The sequence below is a fragment of the Chiloscyllium plagiosum genome, unplaced genomic scaffold (genome assembly GCF_037043375.1).
Source record: "Chiloscyllium plagiosum isolate Xiang-an unplaced genomic scaffold, Cpla_swu_hap1 HiC_scaffold_10, whole genome shotgun sequence".
Lineage (NCBI taxonomy): Eukaryota > Metazoa > Chordata > Chondrichthyes > Orectolobiformes > Hemiscylliidae > Chiloscyllium > Chiloscyllium plagiosum.
The window spans coordinates 24505981-24529386 of NW_028270148.1; the positions used below are offsets into that span (position 1 = coordinate 24505981).

At 39.3% G+C, this 23406-nt stretch overlaps 1 protein-coding gene across 5 annotated transcripts in view; it reads right to left on the bottom strand.

Moving 5' to 3' along the window:
* The window catches only part of birc6 (baculoviral IAP repeat containing 6), a 256819-nt gene that overhangs the window by 188879 nt on the left and 44534 nt on the right, over positions 1-23406 (bottom strand). For 4 of the 5 annotated variants that reach the window (XM_043695521.2, XM_043695519.2, XM_043695520.2 and 1 more), the window contains exons 11-18: positions 12202-12351; positions 10197-10422; positions 7772-7932; positions 4668-4802; positions 3269-3400; positions 2161-2345; positions 1917-2053; positions 933-1094 (exon numbers count right to left, since the gene is read on the bottom strand). In XM_043695521.2, the coding sequence (XP_043551456.2) occupies positions 933-1094; positions 1917-2053; positions 2161-2345; positions 3269-3400; positions 4668-4802; positions 7772-7932; positions 10197-10422; positions 12202-12351 (1288 nt within the window). The remainder of the gene's footprint in view (positions 1-932; positions 1095-1916; positions 2054-2160; positions 2346-3268; positions 3401-4667; positions 4803-7771; positions 7933-10196; positions 10423-12201; positions 12352-23406) is intronic. The other variant, XM_043695518.2, reaches the window with a different exon arrangement.

Consider the following 23406-nt stretch of genomic DNA (forward strand, 5'->3'; position numbering starts at 1 on the left):
CATGCGAGCGCATAAGTGTGTGTAGGGGCAATTCTTTCAATTGGCACCAGTTGCTATGGGTTCAGAAAAGTTCAGCATTGTAACAACCTTTAGATTGTTACAATGCAGCCTGCTGTAGTTTAACACACCTTCTACGAGAGGTAATGAAAGAAGTTTGCATCATCAACATCTTTATCACTTAGTTCCAAAGATCATCTTTAATTTTGTTTGTCTCCACAGATGCTGCTAGATCTAACTCTCTCTAATTTTGTTTTTATCTCAGCTCTGTTCCTCTGAAAAATTGCCTTCTTCAGTTCCGTTGAAACAGCAAGGAAAAATACATCAGAGTTGTTGAAAGGAAGAATACTGGAGCTCTCAAAAAAACAGACCCCTCGCCCAGCGAAGCAACCAGTAAACTAAAGACTGATCATGACTATGCAAATAATACTGAGACATCATCAAAGAATTGAGGATTATGAAACGGACCTATCTAGTTGTGAGGTTTAGAGCTAGTGATAGGGAATTATGTTCTTTTGTCTACTTTTCTTCCTTCCACTCAAAACTTTGAGTGTACACACATGCTGGGGAGAATTGTAACAGGTAAAGTTTAACTTTGATAAGTTTGAAATCCAGTTATTTTACTGTTCTGATTAAAGTTAGGAATTTTACAAAAAAAAGTCTTTTTAAAAAAAAAATGGTTACTGAAGTAACCTAGAGTAATTTGCTTTTATCCTGTGAAAATTAGTGTTCATGGTAATTTCACAAATAACATTTGTCACGACTACAAGGATAGTCGGGTTTGATTTCCAGCACATTACACTAGTCAGTCATGACAGTTGGAACTCAAATCAATTATATACAATGCATTAGGAACATAAATTACTGCTTACATCTTCGTATTGTTGAAACATTGCAAAATTTACACAAGTGCCAGTTTACACACTTCATCCTACCTGCATAGTCCATTTGCATGGACTCCTGCCAACCAGCAGAGAATATCTAATACAAGACTCTGAGCATGTTCTGTGACAGGACCATCATCTGACATTTTGCAGAGCGTGTTAAGCAGCTTTTCATGGAATTCCGAGAACTGCAACATAGCACATCGTTGCACCCTAAAAGGCAAAGCCATTAATTAACCTAAGAAACCACACAGCAAAAACAGGGGCAAATTTTTATGGCCTTACTTTGGTCATGCTTTTTTTTTTGAAACTTTAAAATGAACACAATACATATTTCCTGATTTGTGTGGATATAAAAAAAACTACTACTTTCACACATTTAACATGTTACAGAAGTGGAAACATATTAAATCTTTTCCTCACTGTTTGTCTCATGTCCAACTACTGCCCTGCAGTAGGAATCACCTCCAAACAGTAAATCTGCAGAGAAATGGCTGCATACAGCTACTTTTTTGTCAATGGGAACAAAAAAAAACAATTTTGTATCAATGAGATATACAGCAGATTAATGTTATTAAACTCACTAACGGGATAAATTCTCAGAAAATTAGTACTGTATAAATCTACAACTCTTACAAACTATACAAGAGACAAAATGATCATAAATGCAAAATATTTGACTTTGCAGGACTTCCCAAATTATATTTCAGAAGACTGTGGCCACCACAAATTTCAGTTGGTGATCTAAAGATTAATCTGAAAACATCCAGCATGTTACTTGATGTGCCATACCTAATCAGAATGATAGTCAACCAAGTTATTGTGGAACAAGGATTTTTTATGCCCATTTTAAAAAATTATATCCATTTGAAAGGCTTGACTTCTCCTCCCCCACTCTTCACTTTATAATGAAGTAACCTGCTTCTCCTTTGCAATAATGTGGAATTAAGCAGGAAGAGATCAAGAAAGAACACAAGAACTAAGAGACTGGATTTTCAAAATCCATTCAAAAAGCCAAAAAAATTCAAAACCTACCTTTCTTTTGGGATGCATGTTTTCTTGAATCTACGAATAGTAACAGAAACTTCTTGCAGCAGATCACAGCCTCTGAGACTGTCAGGTTTCTTAGAGGAATTTCCAGACTCTGATGTTTTTGAGGTGGATGGCTTTTCCTGTTCAAAGAAAAATATTAGTTTACACGTACGCCCGCACAGAAGCAGAAATTAACTTCCATGTATCAAAACCTACTCGTTTGAGCTTGTTCTCTTCACTACAGTACCTTCCCTGCTGTAACTTTAGCAAGCAGCGAAGCAAGAGAGTGACTCTTGCTATTCTGTGGTTTCGTGGCTTGCATTCTCATGACTGGCCTTACTCCACTGCCATTAGAATTCTCTTCATTTGCCTTCTCATTAGTTGATCTGATGTGAACTAGAAATGACCGATACTTGCCACCAGCCATGCCTGCTGAGAATGCAAAAATGAAGAATGTTGAGTTGAATTTGGCTAAGCACAAATATCACCTACTCCACAAGAATCCAGACGTTTAGAAGGAAAGTTTTGCAGGGTTAACAGGGTGTGTGCCTTTGTAAACATTTGATGGTCTGTGCAGCCTTGTTCCTTTTATAAAACTATGTAATAGTTGGACATAACTAAGTGGCTTGCAAAGCCATATCAGAGGGCATTTAATGTGTCAATCACCTTGCTATGGGTCTGGAGTCACATGCAGGCAGACCAGTGAGGATGGCAGATCTTCCTTCCCAGAGGACATTCATGAACTAAATGCTTTTATTTCCTAAATAAACTTCAACAATAGCTTAATGGTTGCCAGTGGGACTAGCATTTACTTGCAGATTTATTAACAATTTAAATTTCACCATCTGCAGTGTACAGATTCAAATCCACAGAGTACTAGCTTGGCTCTCTGGATTACATCGGAGGAGCAGGAAAATCGATGTTTCGGGCAAATGTCGCGGGGCTTTTGCCCGAAACGTCAATTTTCCTGCTCCTCGGATGCTGCCTGACCTGCTGTGCTTTTCCAGCACAACTCTAATGTAGTCTCTGGATTACTGGACATGTATAACAACACCATTATGCCAGCTAGTCAAATGTCAAAGTCAAAACTGATTCAACTGGCTCCAAATAACTTCATTAACAAAACCAGAGAAAAGTAGCTTTTACAATGCTAGGGGTACAACAGAATACAAAATTCAAATCTGGCATTTAAATCAGACCAATTTAATCGCAAAAATTATATGCAACTAACACTGTCACATCACCCCTAAAGTTAATCTGAGATTGATTAAATTCATTTAACTTGACATTTAATATAATGCCTTTAAGAGAATATGCTTTCTACTGTAGTTGCAACTAATCAAGCTTGATCTTACCTTTAATGAGCTTAGGACTAGTTAGTGTCAGCATCCCAGCATGTCCTGAAAGATCCAGGCCACTTGCCAACCATACAGGTCCACATAATATATCTTCCTTGTGCTCTTCCAGAAATTGACAGAGTCTGGGGCCTTCTCAGTATAGAGAACGAAAGGAAAATGTTGTCATACATCTTTGCATTGCAATATTTTGAAACAATTCTTGCACGATGAACAGTTTTACAAGATGGAATCAATCAGAATGGAAACCCCATTAATGCAAGTCTAATCATTTAATACCCAAGTGAACCCACAGATTCTCCAAGAGAATTTGCACAACTGGACAACACAACCTTCAGAAATTTCTCTTTCAAAATTCAGGCAATAAATACAGCATTGCTACAGAAAGTGTTTGGGTAATCAGAATCCCAACTTTATCATCTACAGAAGCAGAACTGTCAGGACTTTGAAGCATGGGGAGCAAGAAGTCTGCTCTTAGTTCAGTTCCACTTCTCAACGGTATTCACAAAAGGAGCAAAATCATTAGACTAATCAGCACAGACAGTTCTTGGAGGAACAGAACACAAGCCTACTTCCAGTTATGGGATTATTCATGCTTTGGACATGGAAAGAAGAGGAATAAAGAGGGTTATGATTTATTCTCGAGAACAAAATTATTTAATCATATTCTTGTGCCTGCATAAGAATTTATTCAAGCATTCTCAAATATTTAGGTACTTTAAATCAATAAGAAAACAGTGTTTCACTGCAAGACATTTTCTGAAATTGAACTGCATTTTTGTCACTGAAACACAACTCCTTATGGAAATATAAAATTACCAAATGGGTAGCACTGCTGCGTTCAATTCTAGTCTCAGGCGACTGGCTGGGTGGAATATGCATATGATTCTAAAACTACACTGTGTGTTGTTGAACCCTCAGTAAACATCAACATATATTTGATGACATTTCACAGCAGTCATTTACATGGTTTGCTACCATTTACTCATAACTGAAACTAACATTGAAATTCAAACGAGCCTATGTTCTTTAATAATGAGCAGCATGGCTCCTTTAGGAACTTCAAAACAAACTATACATTATCAGCACATTGATCATCTGCAATATGATCAGTGGCAGGAATTCAACTTCAAATCAGATTCTATGTTTCTTCTCCTACTGTACACAAATTAAAATGACAAACGCATGCAAAAAGGTGGTATGAAATGCATGCATTCAAGCTCACATTCTCCCCAAAGATCTATTTGATCTCAATGTTACACTTATGAAATATAGGCTTGTTAATACCAGTTGCAAGCCTCTAAACAGCTGGTCTTTCAAATTGTTTTGTTTGGTATTAAAACGAGTGCTATAGAAATTAAACTATGGGAATCCTCTGAAATAATACATTTTAGCTAACCTTGAGATTCATCCACATCCATCTGATACTGCATGTCTTCACTTAAATCAGCAAGACCAGATCGTCCATTTCTCTCTACCTCCACATGAGAAGCTGGAGATAAAGGAAATAAGATCTGCTTGTCCACTGCGGACTCTGTAAGAAGAAGCAAGGAATAAAAGTAAAACTTTCATTTATATCAAGTCTTCCATAACATTAGGACATCCCAAAGTACTTTTCAACCAATTCAGAGAGGTGGTCACAACACAGATGAAGGAACCTGAAGGAGGAAGGGAATGGATGACCAGATAGGTAGTTAAGGGTCCCATTCACAAATTGATATTCCAAATTGGAGGCTGGTTCCTCCAGGGAGTGCAGTCAAAGCTAAGCTTCTTGCACCACAAGCAGCCTGTTCGGGTAGGATGGGGAGAAAGAGAGGAATGGCAAGAGTAATAGGGGATTATACAATCAGGGAATAGATAGGTACTACTGTGGCTGCCAACATGACTCCAGGATAGAGTCTTAGCTGTCTAGAGTTGGTGTCACTGAACAGATGCAGAGCATCCTAAAGGGGGAGGATGATAAAGCAAAGGTCATGGTACATGGTGGTATCAATGACATAGGAAGAAAGACGGATGAGGTCTTGCATCAAAAATTCAGGGAGCTAGACTTTAGACTAAAAAGCAGGACCTCTCAGGTCATATCTCTGGATTAGTCCTAGTGTCATGTGCTAGCAAGCATATAAACAAGAGAATAGTGCAGATGAATGCATGGCTTAACAACTGGTGTAGGAAGGAGGAATTTAGATTCCTGGATCACTGGGACCATTTCTGTGGAAGGTAGGACCTATTCAAATGGGATAGTATACATCCTAAACAGAGCAGGACTAACATTCTTGTGGGACAGATTGCTACTGCTGCTGAGAGGAGTTTAAAATAATTCAGTGGGGGACAGAACACAAACTGTTAGAATGAGGGCACAGCATCGTACAGTAAAACGATCAAGTCAGAGGGCGTACAGCTGTATCAATTTTCAATGAAGGGCAAGCTGTCTGGCCTTTACTTTAATGCTAGGAGTAACACAGGTAAAAGTGATGTGCTAAGGGCAATGATTGAGACATGAAAGTGTGATATAGTCGCCATCACAGAGACATGATTGAGGGAGGGGCAGGATTGGCAACTCAATATTCCAGGACATAGAATCTTCAGGCAAGACAGAGGAGGATTAAAAAAGGATGAGGCATTGCATTATTAGTTAGGAGTCAGTTACTCAGGAAGGAACAATTCATGGAAGGAGCATTGTATAAAGCTTGGTGGTTAGAGTTTAGGAATACAAAAAAGGCACACGACATTGCTAGGTGCTTATCATAGACAGTCGGCAGGAAATTGAGGAGCAAATTGTGCAAATTCAAGGAGGTGAGTAAAAATAACAGAAGGGTAATTATAGTAGGTGATGATTTCAGCAAAATCTTTGACATGGTCCCACACAGAAGACTCATCCAAAAGCAAATACGCAAATAATACAGCGCATTGATGAACTGGTTTCAAAACCGGCTCAGTTGTAGGAGACAAAGGGTGGGGACCGAAGGCTACTTTAGTACCTAGAAGTACTATCCGGTAGCAAACGACAGTGACCTGTGCTGGGTGCCCTATTATTCGCTATTTATATAAATGACAGATGACTGGGCAGGGAGTTAGGTTAGTAAGTTTATGGATGACACAAAGATTTGTCTGGTAGTTAATAGTGAAGCTGTATGTCTTGGTCTACAAGATGACACAAACGGATGGTCAAATGGCAGAAATGTGGCAGATGGAATTTAATCCTGAAAAGCATGAAGGAGTAATTTGACAAAAATATATAAACTGAACAGTATGAGACTAGGAAGCTTTGTGTAACAAAGGGATCTTGGGATGTCTGTTCACAGATTTCTGAAGGAGGAATGGCATGATAACAGGGTGCTGAAGACAAATGGAGACTTTTCTTTATCAAATGAGACATAAATTACATACGCAAGGAAGTCATGTTGGAGTTGATGGGACTTTGGTGAGACAACAGTCAGAGCATTATGCAGCTTTCCATTTGCCACATTACAGAGAGATGTGATAGCATTGGCGGGGGTGCAGAGGAGATTCACCAGGATGCTGCCTGGGGTGGGAAACTGAAGTTATGAGGAAAGATTGGATAGGCTTGGGTTGTTGTTGTTGGAGCAGAGAAGACAAAGGCAATCTGATTGAGATGTACTAGATTATAAGGGACATTGACAGAGTTTGGGGGATGTGGGAAAATCTTTTTTATCCACAGGGTGGTGACAGTCTGGAATAAGCTACCTGGGAGGATGGTGGAGGCACGTTGCCTTATATCCTTTAAGTACCACCTTGGTGAGCACTAGGCATGTCATAACATTCAAGGCCATGCTGGTAAATGGGATTAGATTGAAGGTCAGGTGTTTCTCATGCATTTGTGCCGATTCAATGGGCCAAAGGGCCTCTTCTGCACTGTATGATTCTAATATTATATGATTCAATTAAGCACTTTTTGAATTCACTGTTGTTTTGTACGAGAAGTTGCCAGTTTTCACATAGCAAGCTCCCACAAACAGCAATGTTGTAATGCTGGGATAATTCACAAAGGGACAAATATTGACTAGGACACCAGGAGAGCTTCAATATAGCTTCTTTAAAACAATACGTGGAATCCTTCAAATTCACTTGACAAGACAAACGGGGCTTCAATGGTCAATGTCTCATCAAAAAGATGGTACTTATAATAGGACAGCATTCCCTCACCCCTGCAGAGTAGCAGTAGCAGCATAAACTTTTGTGCTCAAGTCTCTGGAATGACAGTTCCTTCCACTGAACCAAAGCCAACAATTACTGATTAGTGACTACAGCAAAAGGTTAATGTACTTCAAATACTTGCTGCTACCATATTATCATCCCAATAACACTTGTAAGTTACTAATAGAAGCAATAAAGAAATAATGCAAGTTCAAATTTTAAGCCTTTTCAATTCCTTGCCCCCCACCATAAGTAACTCATTTGCTAATTAAGAGTATTTCACATATTCCAATAAAGTAAAAATCATATTTTTGAAATATACACAAAAATAGAAGAGAAATTCCTTACCATTGACTTTACCTAAACCAGGAGCCTTGTTTTTCAATAAAGTGACTTGAATCTGTGGAATGTTTGTGATGTTTGAACTCAAGACAAATTTGAAGTCCACATGTCCGACCATGCAAGCTTTGGGCAAAACCAGCTCGAAGACATGTTCCTCCCAGCTGGTGCTATTGAAACAAAAGTTATACAGATGTGTGTGAAAATACAAAGTTGTTGTGTAGAAAATTGCATTTCCCAAATGCTGATATCCCAGAAGCCAAAATCAATTAAGTTATGTAATTATAAAACACTGGCAATTTTATCCTATATCTCAAAACTCTAATTATCAGAAAAAAATCTGGTGAGGCAGTTTAGAAAATAAGCTCCAGTGAATACAAATAAAAACCCGCATCTTTTACTTAGCTTTGGTACACAATTAGAATGGAAAGGTAGGGATTCAACAATTGAGTATGGGCTGAATGCCTTCTGAACTCCTTCCATCTGAATATTCCTGTTCTTTAAAAAAAAATCTCTGCTGCTCCAGTTTTTAATACTTCAAAATTCATCAAGGTTCACAGAAGATAGCATTCATCTACATAAAGAGCCCCACAGGCTGCCGAAAATTGAATTGAAGGTTTTTGCCTATAAGCACAATGATTTGAGGGAAGTGATAACAATCAAATAGGAAGAGAGAATTTGCACAAAGATAATCAGTTAATATGGAATGAGGATTCTTTGCAGCCCGCTTCAACAGTTTCAAAGATTGAAACAGTGTGCGCTGTGACCACATGGTAAGAAATTAATAATTAAACCCTTAGTTAGAAGTACCTAAGTTCTGTCACAGCAACAGTACCTGCATCGAAGTACTTTAGTCAGAAAACAAAAAAATGTTGCCAAAGGAAGTGAGAGGATATTACAAGATGGCCAAAATCTTAGAAACGGTGGGTTTCTTGGAGGAGAGTGTGGGATTTCCTGCAAGAATTCTAAATCATATACACAAGTATATACACTGCAAGACACAAGATAGGAGAGTGCAAACAGTGCTAAGCGCCAGGGTCAGTGCCTTTAGGGAGGTCCTCTTGGGCAGTACAGTTCCTCTACCAAGCAGCAACCAGAGCAAAGTTGTCCATATATGTAAGTAACAGATTGAATCTGCGAGGAGTTTCAATTTCAGAACTGCCTAAGCTCAAGAGCTACAATATGGAAAAAATGCACTGAACGCTATTGAATTGTTAAATATAAATCTTGGATTGTGAACTGACAAGCAGTGAATAGTGTATTCACTACCTGATTAAAATATTTCAATTTTGCACATATGCAATGGAAACATATTAACTATGAACTCACCAGTCTGCAAAAGGTGTATTGAGAGAGATTGCTTTCTTAAAAAAGATGTAGAAGCTTGTATCAGTTATTTTGAAAATGACTTTTTTGCTAACATATGCCTCGTTTTGTACCAATTTAAATATTGTGACATCTAGGAAATTCATATTTAACTTGTACGTAGTAGCTTTAATTTTAGTGGTGGGGGGGGGGGGGGGGGGGGGGAGGGTTGATAATTGAGTATTTTGATGAATTCTTCTAATTCTGTTTGTGTGAGCCCAAATATAACACTGGTAAATTCAAATACATAAGTGACTGTACTAAGTGATTGTATCATGTGTTACAGTATTCTATAAACTCGAAAGCATATCAAAAAAGCACTTAACAAAAGCTATTGATAAAAGTGGCGACAAGGGTGGGTAAGAGGGCCTTGTAGGAGAAGCCACCTGGGCCCATGATTTCTCTGGTCCTGTATGGCTACTAATGGCAGGCCAAAAGTAGTTTTGGCAACAAAAAGATACATTAAAAGGAGATTTCAATAGCTTTACGGCGTTATAAAGCTACAAAAGCAGAAGAGCATGGAAAACTCAAGGCTTTAAATTTCAAACTCCAGAAAAGTAGAAACCAATGTCAATCACTAAGTTCAGAATCCTGGGTGCAAAGGTAAGGTTCCTTCAGTACAAAATTTGGTCAAACAGAATATTTTGGAGGATGGTGACCAGGACATTGGTTTCCTTGAAACTGGAGATAACAAAAATACGGATAAGGACTTAAATAACACATGGTGTAGATAGGGTGGAGATGGGCAATATTATGCAAGTAGAAGTAGATACATCGTTGTGGTGGAGAATAGTGACTCAGTTAGTATACTGAAGTTGGAAAATCAGGTGTGCTCTGAGAAATTTGCAGAAAGGGTACAAAGCTTGTGATTGGAGCAGGATAATGACTTCAAACTTTGACTGGAAGAAACTGCATTTCATCAAGGCTCTTGTCTGACAACAATGGTATGCAGTAATTCAAAATTATTTAAATGGTACTGATAATACTTAATTTATAATGTTCAAGTGTGGTAGTCAATTTATGTTCATTTTACAGATTGGAAAGGCAGATTTGCTCAAACTTGCCATACCTGTCTGATTGGAGCTTCCACGTGCGAGTATGCTGTGCTGCATCTCCATGGTGCTGTTGGTGCAGGTGCTGTGGATGTCGCCTCTGCTGTTGCTCCTGCTGAACCTCCACCCAACAGGGAGGGACAGTGGCTGAAAATCGTGGGGTCAAAGTCTCAAATCGAGTGAGCTCCACCAGTGATGTCAATACGTCAGCAGTGAAAGGCTGGTCCACCAATAAATCAACCCCTGCAATCAAGAATGATTAGGTCAAATAAATTTAGCAGCAACTCTTTTTCGATCCTAGCCTCCCATAGAGAGAGACTTTTTACTTCATCAGATGCAGATGTTGTTACCTGCCATCCATCCCTAACTGCCATCAAGATAAGATGTCACAGTTTGGTTTAATTGAATGGCTTGCTAGATCATTGGCAGCGAACAGTTAAGAGAGTCAACCTCATTGCAGTGGGTTGGAGTTACATGCAAGCCAAACCAGGTAAGGATTGCAAATTTCCTTCCCTAAACAAGAGAGCAGTGAACCAGATCAGTAAAACAGTGTGCAATAGCTCTGTGGCGCCATCACTGATGAACTAAATTTACATCCTACAACAGTGATGGGATTTAAACTCATGTACCCACAGCGTAAATGTGGGCATCTGACAGTACCATGGCATAATGGATAAGGCACCTGCCTTTGGTAAGGTTCATGATGTTACCAGAAGATTGCAAGTTCAATTTCTGCGGTTGTTTCATGACATCAGCTGTGGCTTAGTTAGAGGCAGTGCTCCTTCCTCTGAAACAGAAGGTTGTGGTTTCAAGTCCCATACCAGCATCTTGAACAGTATATCTACAATGCTGCTCCAGAAAAGAGGGTTATCCCACTTACAGAGGCAGAACTTTTTGATGAGATGTCAACCCTGCTTCTTTTAGGACTCAGGTGGTGCAGGGGTGATGTCTGTATCCTTGAGCCAGAAGGCTCAAGTTCAAGTCGCATCTTCTGCATTGCCACTACATATTTGAAGTTGACTAAAAATACTGGATTTCTGGATTACATGTCCAATGGCATCACCATCTCTCCTGAATGCTGGCCATGAGAGCCTAAATATCACTTTTGCTCAGAATTATTTTGGACTATCCGCAAGTAGCACCACGAAAGAAAATCATACTTGTCCAGCCAATTTTCAAGACGATTCCACCCCCCTTCCCAAGAGAACCATCCCAATACACATTAAAAAATGTCACAGGCATGCTGAATCCTACTGACTCAATGTCACATCCTGGTTTTAATATATCCTCATAACAGTACAACTGGCTCCAAGGAATGAAATTAAAACTCAATTTATAATCTCAAGACAAATACTTTCATTTTGGTATACTGTAAATTTGCCTCAATATTCAGGGATTTCCAATTAGTAATTATATACAACTGGAAAATGTTCACTTTTTTAAATTAAACCAATGAAGTTTTGAGTAAAATCTAATTAAGTTTGACTTATGAAAGTCTCAAGAGCACATGATTATAGATTCAAATAATCTCACGTTCAAAATAAATTTATAGTTGAATGAAAACTCAAAAAGTATCCTCAAATAATGATCTTTTGTTGCTGAAGGCAACAATAGATGTGCAGTTTGGTGACTTTTACAACATGACTCACTTTTGTGAAAATATGGCAAAAAAGTGAAGGCGCTGATACACCAATCTGAAACTTTTGTACCATCAAGAGTCTTATTCTGACTCCATTTGTTTATTCAAAAAACTGCATATTTAGGAAGTTTGTTTACTGTATAAGGATGTGAGTATCACAAAAAATAAACTAAATGAGCATGGACAGGCAAAGCATGGAATGACGCTGACAACCCTTTCCCAAAATTGTAGAGTACAAATTATTGAGTAAATACTTAGAACATTTTCAATGAATTCAGTCCTCAGTGAAAACAAACTTCTGCCAATTAACTCAAAATGCTTTCCAATAGTCCAATAGCAAATATTCAATTGCTTCCAGCACCACCTTGCTTACCCATGCTTACCTGTAATTCCAGGACTGGATGGGTTAGATGTGTGTCTGCTTCCTTCAGACAACTGATCTACTCCTTTAGGAAGGTTGCCATCCACAAATAAATCTGTTTCATCTGCATCTTCACCAGTTCCTCCAATCTGGAGGAAATGAAGTTCTCCACCTTTTAGTTTAGAAAAAAATAATTTTATCATAGCACATTCCTCAGTTCCAATTCCCAATTGAGGGTCAAATTAGTTTGACCTGCAAAGAACTTTTAATGGAAACATTCATCGCCATTCCTCAACCAATCTGAACACATGCACAAGTATAAACTGCAATTCTGCTATCAAGGATTAACCTTGATCCCAATTAATTTTGTTACCAATCCCTATTCTATAAAGATTATGATCATAATGTACTTGATGACAATAATCATTAATTTTCAAAAAATGCATGCCAAATATAACCCTTCCGATAGTAGGCAATTATTTTTATTCAAACCAACTGACTGTTTTGTTTAACATAATTAATTATAAAATATAACCAAGAAAACTAGATTACTCGAATCAGAGTCATACAGCATGGAAACAGACCCTTCAGTCCAACTCGTCCATGCCAACCATAATCCCAAATTAAACTAGACCCATTTGCCTGCTCCTGGCCCATATTTCTTCCAAACCTTTCCTTTTCATGCACTTATCCAAATGTCTTTTAAACATTGTAACTGTACTCATGTCCACCACTTCCTCTGGAAGTTCCTTCTACACGTGAACCACCCTGTGTAAAAAATTTGCCCCTTTTTTTTTTTAAAAAAAGTCCCTCTCTCCTCAGCTTAAAAATGTGTCCCCTAGTCTTGAAATCCCCAATCCTAGGGGAAAGACAACTCCCATTAACCCTATCTATACCCCTCATTATTTTATAAACTTGTATAAGGATGCCTCTCAACCTCGTACGCTTGTGTAAAAAGAAATCTCAGCCTATCTTCATAACTCAAACCTTCCATACCTGGCAACATCCTGGTAAATCTCTTCTGAACCCCCTCCAGTTTCATAATATCTTTCCTTTAACTTGACAACCAGAACTGGACACAGCATTCCAGAAGAGGCCTCAATTTTACTGTCTAGGCTCAGGTTAAGAACTCAAGCTCCATTCCATTTCATTATAAGCATAAAACAAGTACAGAGGTTGTTAAATGGTACTTAACTTGTATATCTCCAATTGCAATTTAACATCCAGGCAAAGGGATGCTCTTATCCACTATACATTAGCAACACATACTTCATACAACAATGTTGCTTTTTAAACAGATTATCCAAACTGATCTTTCTTAATGAGCCACAAAAAAGGACCACTCCACCATTCTCTCAAATAATCAAGATCAAATCCAAATGTACCATCATATTCTAATGTGTAACTCCCTCTAAGTGAAAAAGATGTTTTTCCAATAGTAGCATGACACAACTGATACTGAAATAAATTCAGAATTGATATTTTCAAAACAACAGGAATCAATTCCAGCCACTTGCACATAGATCAAAGGACTGAGTTCTTTGGGTGGTTACAAAAATGTCTCAGCTCCTTTTGGACTTAACCACAGTGAACAGAAATTTGAAAATGCAGTTACAAGAATCTTAAGAGATTACTACTTTGGGCAGTTTCAGTCTAGGCAGAAATGGATGGCACTGCAAACTGCCCATTACTAAACGTGAAAGAATTTCTTAGATTTTTACACTTAATGCAATCTCAAGTCACTGATTTTCACAAGGAGAATTCTCAAACAAGAGCTGCTTCATTGGAACTCTTCTTGACAAATAAATCTATTAATTCATTCGTTTGGTACTTGAAATTGCATACATGCCTTGGGTATCAAATAACAATAAACTAAAAGGACTCATGATGAGCTACCAAATCCCAATGAACTTTATTTTCAACAATGTACTGGAGCAAATGGATTTCTGTTTAATTTATTTACACTGGATGGGGGCATTGCTGGCTAGGCCAACATTTATTGCCCATCTCTAATTGCCCTTGTAAAGGAGCTATTAGCTGCCTGCTTGAAGTCAAGCAGTCCTCGATCTGTAGGAACATCCATAATGCAGTTTGGAAGCCTCAGAGTTTGAACCAGCAGAAGTAAAGAGAGGCAATACAGTTCCAAGATAGGATGGTGTGATGCTTGAAGGGGAACATGCAGAGGTTGGTATTCTCATCCATCTGTTCCCATTTTCCCTTTCGGTGGCAAAGGTCTTGGATTTGAAAGAGTCTGGGTGAGTATCTGTAGTGCATCTTGTAGATGCTACACAGTGCTGCCACTGTGCATAAGTGGTAAAGGGAGTGAATACCAAGTGATGGCTGGGTGCCAATCAAGTGGCCTGCTTTGTCCTGGTTGGTATTGCAAGTATTGCTGGATCATCTGAAAGCACAGAAAACTGTTTCGACTTGCTTGTGCTCTATTCTCCAGCAAATACCTATCTCCTTCTCAAATCACCACCTGCCTGGTTTCTCCACGGTGAAACATATTTTAAAAAACATAAAAATGTTTCCAAATACAAGTCTGAAAACAAGAGAAATCTGCAACAAAATATTTCAACATTCATATATGGAGCAAATTGTACAATTAAGGACATAAAGACTGATGCAGAAGTTATTGAAAAGTTTGCTCTATTTTCTATAGAAAAGTTGCAAGCTGTTGTGAAAACTTAATGGTGAACTCTTAAGATAAATCTGACAATTAAATTGTTTATTAACTTCCCTTCCTTGTCAGATCATGGAGGCACTTGATCATTGTCCCACCATCCCATAAACAGATCAGATTTATACTCTTCCTTCTTTCCTTGAGGCACATGCTGTCATTTCACACACTTCTTCAGCACTGTTAATAGATCCAGCCACTCAGAGTTTGCCCATTGCCGTTCCTTTCAGTTCCATCCCTACCTTATGTACTGAATGGTCAACGCGTGCTCCATGATGAGAGGTGGGAATTTCTGATCTTGTAAAGTAAAATTGGAAATTCCAACCAACAATATGCAGAAATATTTTACTTTCTAGAACTACACCAGAACAAAGTGGAAATCAGGAAAGGCAATGTCTCTACAAGCCATGGCACAATACTGGACAACTGCCTGAGGGCAATGTGATTTGTCACCATCACACAATATCAACAGCTGCAGTTTTCCAGTGATCTGGGGCAATAAGAAACAGACAATATAGATCACTCACATACTTCAAATGCAATTCCTTGTAAAATAGGCTTCATGAACATGGACAATCTTATTTGAGATAAAGGAGAACATAGCTTTTTGAAGGATCTTTGATAATATCCTGCATAATGCTAAGAAAAATGATTAAGACTGATCAAATGAATTGGAAATTAGCTCGATGGATTTAAAGTAAGTGCAACAGCAGCTAGTACATGGCAAAATAATGGATAAAACCTTGTTTTGAAGAATGTCTCAATTTCTTCAGTTTTTTCTACAATACACAATTCTGTAGCTATTTAAACTAGAAGAACAAGTGTGCTGACGCCACTAGGTTACACATCCAGCTCAAAAGCAAAAGACAATTAAATGGGATCTGAACTTTTAGAATTCATAGTTAAAGCAACATTAGATAGATTTTCTTGTGGAAAAATGCAAATATATTGCACAATGGAGTAGGAAATTGGTCAGGAAATGAAGGAACATGTCTGCACAAAAATGGAATAGGATTAAAGAGCGGCTGACAACCAAAGAAAGCTTGCGGTCAAGGCATACAATTATGGATGGGGTTGCACATCAAGGGCTAATGAAGAAACCTGGTTAATCATATCATGACCAGAATCCAAAGTCAATACATATCAAACTATGCATCAGAAAGCTAGCTTTATATAGAGCTCTTGTAACTTCATCTGTAAGTGTGTCACCTGTGTTCAAGTGGAAAAATTAAACAAGTTCAGACCCATCCCGTATGACAGAAATTCCCTGATAATTTATAAATTGTGTCCTGAAATGGCATAGTCTGTGCGAAACACAAGAAAACAATGCAGGAAAGAATTCACATAGGCGAAGAGAGAAAAATCAATGAAGAACAAAGAACAAGAACAAGAGCAGGCTCTTCGAGGCTGCTCTGCCATTCAATAAAATCATGACTGATTTGATTTTAACCCCAAATTTTATTCCTGCGTATCCTTGATTTTCATTCCCATAATCAAAAATATCTCTACCTCTGCCTTAAAACTGTTCAAAGATTCTGCATCAACTGCCTTTTGAGGAAGAGCACTCCAAAGACTCTCAAACCTCAAAGAAAAATGTTTCCTCGTCGGTCTTCAATAGGCAAACCTTATTTTTAAACTTTGACCTGTAGTCCAAGATTATTTCCTTTCCACTCCGATCAGGTCAAGAACCTCAGGATTACCTAGCAAATCACCTCCTACTCTTCGTAATTCCTACAAATTAGCCTCCATTTGCTTAAGTCCACTTCAAATATGTTTCAATTAAATCACTTTTAACTCAAAATTCAGAGGTAACAGCCTGTCTAGTATTTCCTCAGAAAGCAACCCAGGTATAAAGCCTTCTCTGACTGTTTCCAATGCATTATCATCCTTCCATAAGTACAGTAAGCATCAATCCAGTTGTGGTCTTGCTAATGCCCTGCATAAGTGAAACATAATCTCCCTCCTCTTGAATTCAACTCCCCTTGCAATAACACAACCTTCTATTAGCTTTCCTGATTACTTGTTCTACCTGTATATTAATCTTCTGCAACTCATGCACTAAGACACCCAGATCTCCCTGCTCTGAAATCTCTCACCATTTAGACAATATAGTTGTTTATTTTTTCTGCCAAATGGAAACTTATCACTTTCTCAAACTGGACTCCATGTGCCAGATCTTTGTCCACTCACTAAACCTCCTGATATACCCTTGTAGGGTCTTTACGCCCTCTTCCCAACTCATTTCTCTCCCGATCTTTACAAATTTAACTACCATACCTTTTAGTCCCTTCATCCAAATCATTTATATAAATTAGGAGCAGCTTAGGCCCCAGTACGAACCCCTTAAGGCACACCACCCATGACACTTTACCAGCTGAAAGAGACTCCGTTATTCCTACTCTCACATTCTTGTTAGCCAACTAATCTTCCATCCATGTTACCCCCAACACCATGAACTTCTAATTTCCCAATAACTTCTGATGTGGTACCTTATCAAATGGTTTCTGAAAATTTAAGTAGAATATATGCATTGACTTCCCTTTATCTACAAAAGTTACTTGTTCAAAGAGCTCCAACAAATTAATTAAACATGATTCCCCTTTGACAGAACCAAGTTGCCTCTGCCTTATTACCTTTAACTAATCCAAATGCCCTGTTATAACATTTTTAATTATAATTTCCAACATTTTCCCTTTGACAGATGCAAAGCTAACTGGTCTGTAGTTTTCTGCTTTCTACCTTCATCCTTTTTTGAACAAAAGAAATACATTTGTTATTTTCCAATCTAAAGGAAACTTGCCTGAATCTAATGAGTTTTTAAAAATTAAAAACCATTACGTCAACTATCTCACTGGCTACTTCTTCTAAAACGATAGGATGAAAGGACTTGTCAACCCGCAGCTCCAATTTACTTAGTACAACTCCCTAGTAATTGTAATTTTGTGTTCCTCACTCCCTTGCAATTCCCAATTTTCAGCTATTTCAGGGATGCAACTCTTATCTTCTCTGGTAAAGGCCAACACAAAATATCTGATCAATTTGATTGCCATTTTCCTATCCTCCATTACTGATCTTCCAGACTCAGTTTCTATATGACCAGTACTTACTGTGTTAACTGTTACCTTTTTCAAACATCTGAAGAGTTATTTTTTTACATTTTTATCTAACTTTCTCAATTTTCTCTTATTACTCTTGTAATAGTTCATTAATGTTTTCTTATACTTTGTCCAATCTTCTGACCTGCATTTATCTTTGCACAATTAATATTGACTTTTTAAAGAAAATTTAACCACAGATAGCATTTCTGTCCTTTGAATTTTTTCTCATTTCTTAGAATGTACCTATTCTGTGCTTTCCAGAATATCCCCCTAAATGTTTTGCACTGTCTTCCTTCACCCAAATAGCCAGTTCACTTTTGGTTAGTTGTTTTCAAGCCCTCATAATTGCCCTTGGTTAAATTAAAAAGTAATTTTGAACCCATTCTTTTCTCCCATAAATTGCATGTAAAGTTCAATCGTATTATGGTCATTGCTACCCAGTTGTTCTTTCAATGCGAGGTCAGTAATTAATCTAATTTCACTGGTCAAAACACAATCTAGTATACAGCCTGCTCTCGAGCTGAAGCTGTAATATGCTGGTCTGAGAAACTATCCTGAAAACATTCAATGGATGTTATTTAAACACAATGAGTATGGTCTTTCTCAACAAGTGTTCAGAGTTTTTAACATGGCGGTAGAGTTGGGCAATGGCTAAGAATGATTTTTAAGGTGAAACTTTAATTCTTGCCCAATTGACAGAATCTGAGAGGGAGGACTAGCCTCTAGCTGAATAGCAACAGCATCGAACAGTCTAGACAGTCATTAACTGGCATGCCTCAAAACATTAAGCTAACTAATTCTACTGCAAGAGACGTGAAGTGGAGGTGGAGTAGAGTGAAAAATAAGGAAAATAGGCTGATAAGAAAGGAAACATATTAATCATGTTCATACTAATCCATGAAGCCAACAATTCAAGCAGCACAGACTTAAGTATAGGCTTATGGCTATTAGTGGAAAAAATAAATTTGGGGGTTTGAGGTAAATGGACCCAGTTTTGGTTCCAAAATTACAAAGAACTTCAAACCAAATATAAAATCAAAAACCCATATGCAAACAAATAAAATAATAATTTGAATCAGAGGGCTTAGAAGATAGTTTTGAATTTCTCAATTTAAAGCAGAACTTCTCAGACCTTTTGACACTAACTTCATTTGCAATCAACACTTCACCAAGAACTGCAAGCACAAGGAAGGGGGGTGTGACATGGTATTTAGTTTTATTTTTAAAGAGACAGTTAGACGCGATGAGGAATTTGCAACAGCAACAGTATGTGATGGATCGCAGTTACAGGAAGGAGGGAAAGTCTCAGATACAGTCACAAAGATGGGTTAACTCCAGGAAAGGTAGGAGAGGTAGGCAGCCAGTGCGGGAGTCATGTGGATATACCCATTTCAAACAGTTATGCTGTTTTAGAAAGTGTAGGGGGTGATGGGTTCTCAGGGGAACGTACACGAACAGCCAAGTTTCTGATATTGAGACTGGCTCTAATGCAACAAGGAACAAGGGGTATGTCGGGCTCCAAGAGATCAATTGTGTTAGGGGATTCTCTAATCCGAGGTACAGACGTTTCTGTGGCCAGCAGCGAGAAAGCTGAATGGTGTGCTGCTTCCCTGGTGCGAGGATTAAGGATGTCTCAGACAGGGTGCAGAATGCTTCCACCCCCGACAAGGGGGGGGGGGGTGTGTTGGGGGCCAGCAAAAGGTCATTGTCCACATTGGAACCAACGACATAGGAAGGGAAAAGGTTGAGATTCTGAAGGGAGATTACAGAGAGTTAGGCAGAAATTTAAAAAGGAAGTCCTTCAGAGTAGTAATATCTGGATTACTCCCAGTGCTACAAGCTAGTGAGGGCAGGAATAGGAGGACAGAGCAGACAAATGCATGGCTGAGGAGCTGGTGTACGGGAGGAGGATTCACATTTTTGGATCATTGGAAGCTCTTTTGGGGTAGAAGTGACCTTACAAGAGGGATGGATTGCACCTAAATTGGAAGGGGACTAATATACTGGTAGGGAGATTTGCAAGAGCTGCTCGGAAGGATTTAAAACTAGTAAGGTGGTGGGGGAGGGAAGAGAGGGGAGACACCCAGGGAGATAGTGAGGAAAGAAATCAATCTAAGACTGGTACAGTTGAGAACAGAAGCGAGTCAAACAGACAGTCAGGGCAGGCAGGGGCAAGGTAGGACTAATAAATTAAACTGCATTTATTTCAATGCAAGGGGCCTAACAGGGAAGGCAGACGAACTCAGGGCATGGTTAGAAACATGGGACTGGGATATCATAGCAATTACAGAAACATGGCTCAGGGCTGGGCAGGACAGTCCCTGGATACAAATGCTCCAGGAAGGATAGAAAGGGAGGCAAGAGAGGAGGGGGAGTGGCATTTTTGATAAGGGATAGCATTACAGCTGTGCTGAGGGAGGATATTCCTGGAAATACATCCAGGGAAGTTATTTGGGTGGAACTGAGAAATAAGAAAGGGATGATAACCTTATTGGGATTGACAAACTTGTAAGGAGATCTCCACTATCTGTAAGAATAATATGGTGGTTATGATAGGGGATTTTAACTTTCCAAACATAGACTGGGACTGCCATAGTGTTAAGGGTTTAGAGGGAGAGGAATTTGTTAAGTGCGTACAAGACAATTTTCTGATTCAGTATGTGGATGTACCTAGAGAAGGTGCAAATCTTGACCTACTCTTGGGAAATAAGGCAGGACAGGTGACTGAGGTGTCAGTGGGGGAGCAGTTTTGGGCCAGTGACCATAATTCTATTAGATTTAAAATAATGATGGAAAAGGATAAACCAAATCTAAAAGTTGAAGTTCTAAATTGGAGAAAGGCCAATTTCGATGGCATTAGGGAAGAACCTTCGAAAGCTGATTGGGGGTAGTTGTTCGCAGGTAAAGGGACGGCTGGAAAATGGGAAGCCTTCAGAAATGAGATAACGAGAATCCAGAAAAAGTATATTCCTGTTAGGGTGAAAGGGAAGGCTGGTAGGTATAGGGAATGCTGGATGACTAAAGAAATTGAGGGTTTGGTTAAGAGGGAAATCAGGAGGGCAAAACGGGGACAAGAGATAGCTTTCGCAAATAGAATTGAGGAGAATCCAAAGAGTTTTTACAAATATATTAAGGACAAAAGGGAGAGAATAGGGCTCCTCAAAGGTCAGCAAGGCAGCCTTTGTGTGGAGCCACAGAAAATGGGGGAGATACTAAATGAGTATTTTGCATCAGTATTTACTGTGGAAAAGGATATGGAAGATATAGACTGTAGGGAAATAGATGGTGACATCTTGCAAAATGCCCAGATTACAGAGGAGGAAGTGCTGGATGTCTTGAAACACATAAAAGGTGGATAAATCCCCAGGACCTGATCAGATATACCCTAGAACGCTGAGGGTAGCTGGAGAAGTGATTGCTGGGCCTCTTGCTGAGATATTTGCATCATTGATAGTCACAGGTGAGGTGCCGGAAGACTGGAGGTTGGCTAACTTGGTGCCACTGTTTAAGATGGGTGGTAAGGACTAGCCAGGGAACTGTAGACCAGTGAGCCTGACGTCAGTGGTGGGAAAGTTGTTGGAGGGAATCCTGAGGGACAGGATGTACATGTATTTGGAAAGGCAAGGACTGATTGGGACAGTCAACATGGCTTTGTGCGTGGGAAATCATGTCTCACAAACTTGATTGAGTTTTTTGAGGAAGTAACAAAGAGGATTGATGAGGGCACAGCAGATGTGATCTATGTGGACTTCAGTTCGAAAAGGTTCCCCATGGGAGACTGGTTAGCAAGGTTAGATCTCACGGAATACAGGGAGAACTAACCATTTGGGATACAGAACTGGCTCAAAGGTAGAAGACAGAGTGGTGGTGGAGGGTTGTTTTTCCAGACTGGAGGCCTGTGACCAGTGGAGTGCCACAAGGATTGGTGCTGGGTCCTCTACTTTTTGTCATTTTCATAAATGATTTGGATGCGAGCATAAGAGATTTAGTTAGTAAGTTTGCAGATGACACCAAAATTGGAGGTGCAGTGGACAGCAAAGAAGGTTAGCTCAGATTACAACAGGATCTGGACCAGATGGGCCAATGGGCTGAGAAGTAGCAGATGGAGTTTAATTCAGATAAGTGCAAGGTGCAGCATTTTGGGAAAGCAAATCTTAGCAGGACATATACACTTAATGGTAAGGACCTAGGCTGAAGAAAGAGACCTTGGAGTGCAGGTTCATAGCTCCTTGAAAGTGGAGTCGCAGGTAGATAGGATCGTGAAGAAGGCGTTTGGTATGCTTTCCTTTATTGGTCAGAGTATTGAGTATAGGAGTTGGGAGATCATGTTGCGGCTGTACAGGACATTGGTTAGGGCACTGTTGGAATATTGCGTGCAATTCTGGTCTCCTTCCTATCGGAAAGATGTTGTGAAACTTGAAAGGGTTCAAAAAAGATTTACAAGAATGTTGCCAGGGTTGGAGGATTTGAGCTATAGGGAGAGGCTGAACAGGCTGGGGCTGTTTTCCCTGGAGCATCGGAGGCTGAGGGGTGATCTGATAGAGATTTACAAAATTATGAGGGGCATAGATAGGGTAAATAGGCAAAGTCTTTTCCCTGGGATCGGGGAGTCCAGAACTAGAGGGCATAGGTTTAGGGTGAGAGGGGAAAGATATGAGAGAGACCTACAGGGCAACATTTTCACACAAAGGGTGGTACGTATATGGAATGAGCTGCCAGAGAAAGTGTAGGAGGCTGGTACAATTGCAACATTTAAGAGGCATTTGGATGGGTATATGAATAGGAAGGGTTTGAAGGGATATCGGCCGGGTGCTGGCAGGTGGGACTAGATTGGGTTGGGATATCTGGTCAGCGTGTATGGGTTGGACCGAAGGGTCTGTTTCCATGCTGTATATCTCTATGACTGTATCTATGACCTATTTTTCCACTGGCTGTTTGCAGCAGGAATCATGTGATGAAAGAATGGACAGTTAAGCCTGTCCAGAATTTAAAAACTAGAGACCTAAAAGATTGCAGCTGAATGCAGCCATTTCTGTCTCAGAGTTCAGGACTCCTAAGTTTGTGATTGCGTTTAAGCAAGGGCTTTCCAATATCCTGGAAAAGGAGGGGGTTTGATGTGAAATTTTAGTCAACTTTGTCCAAAGTCAGATTTGATAATTACCATAATAGGGACAGGGGGCCAAGGTTATGGCTTACTAAATCTATGTGCCATATTTCATGCCACTTTTACTGCCAGGCAGTTGGGTTGAAAAAGCATCACACACACATACACACACACACACACAGAAAGAGTGAGGAAGAAAAAATACCAGACTCAGCAATCTGCAGAGACAGAAAAGGCAGCTTCTGTATTAGCTACCAGCCAGAAAGTTTGTCCACCAGTCAAAGGGGAGGAACCCACAGCAATTTAAGAACACTGGAAGATCTGTACTGACAAAGCTAGGAGAAA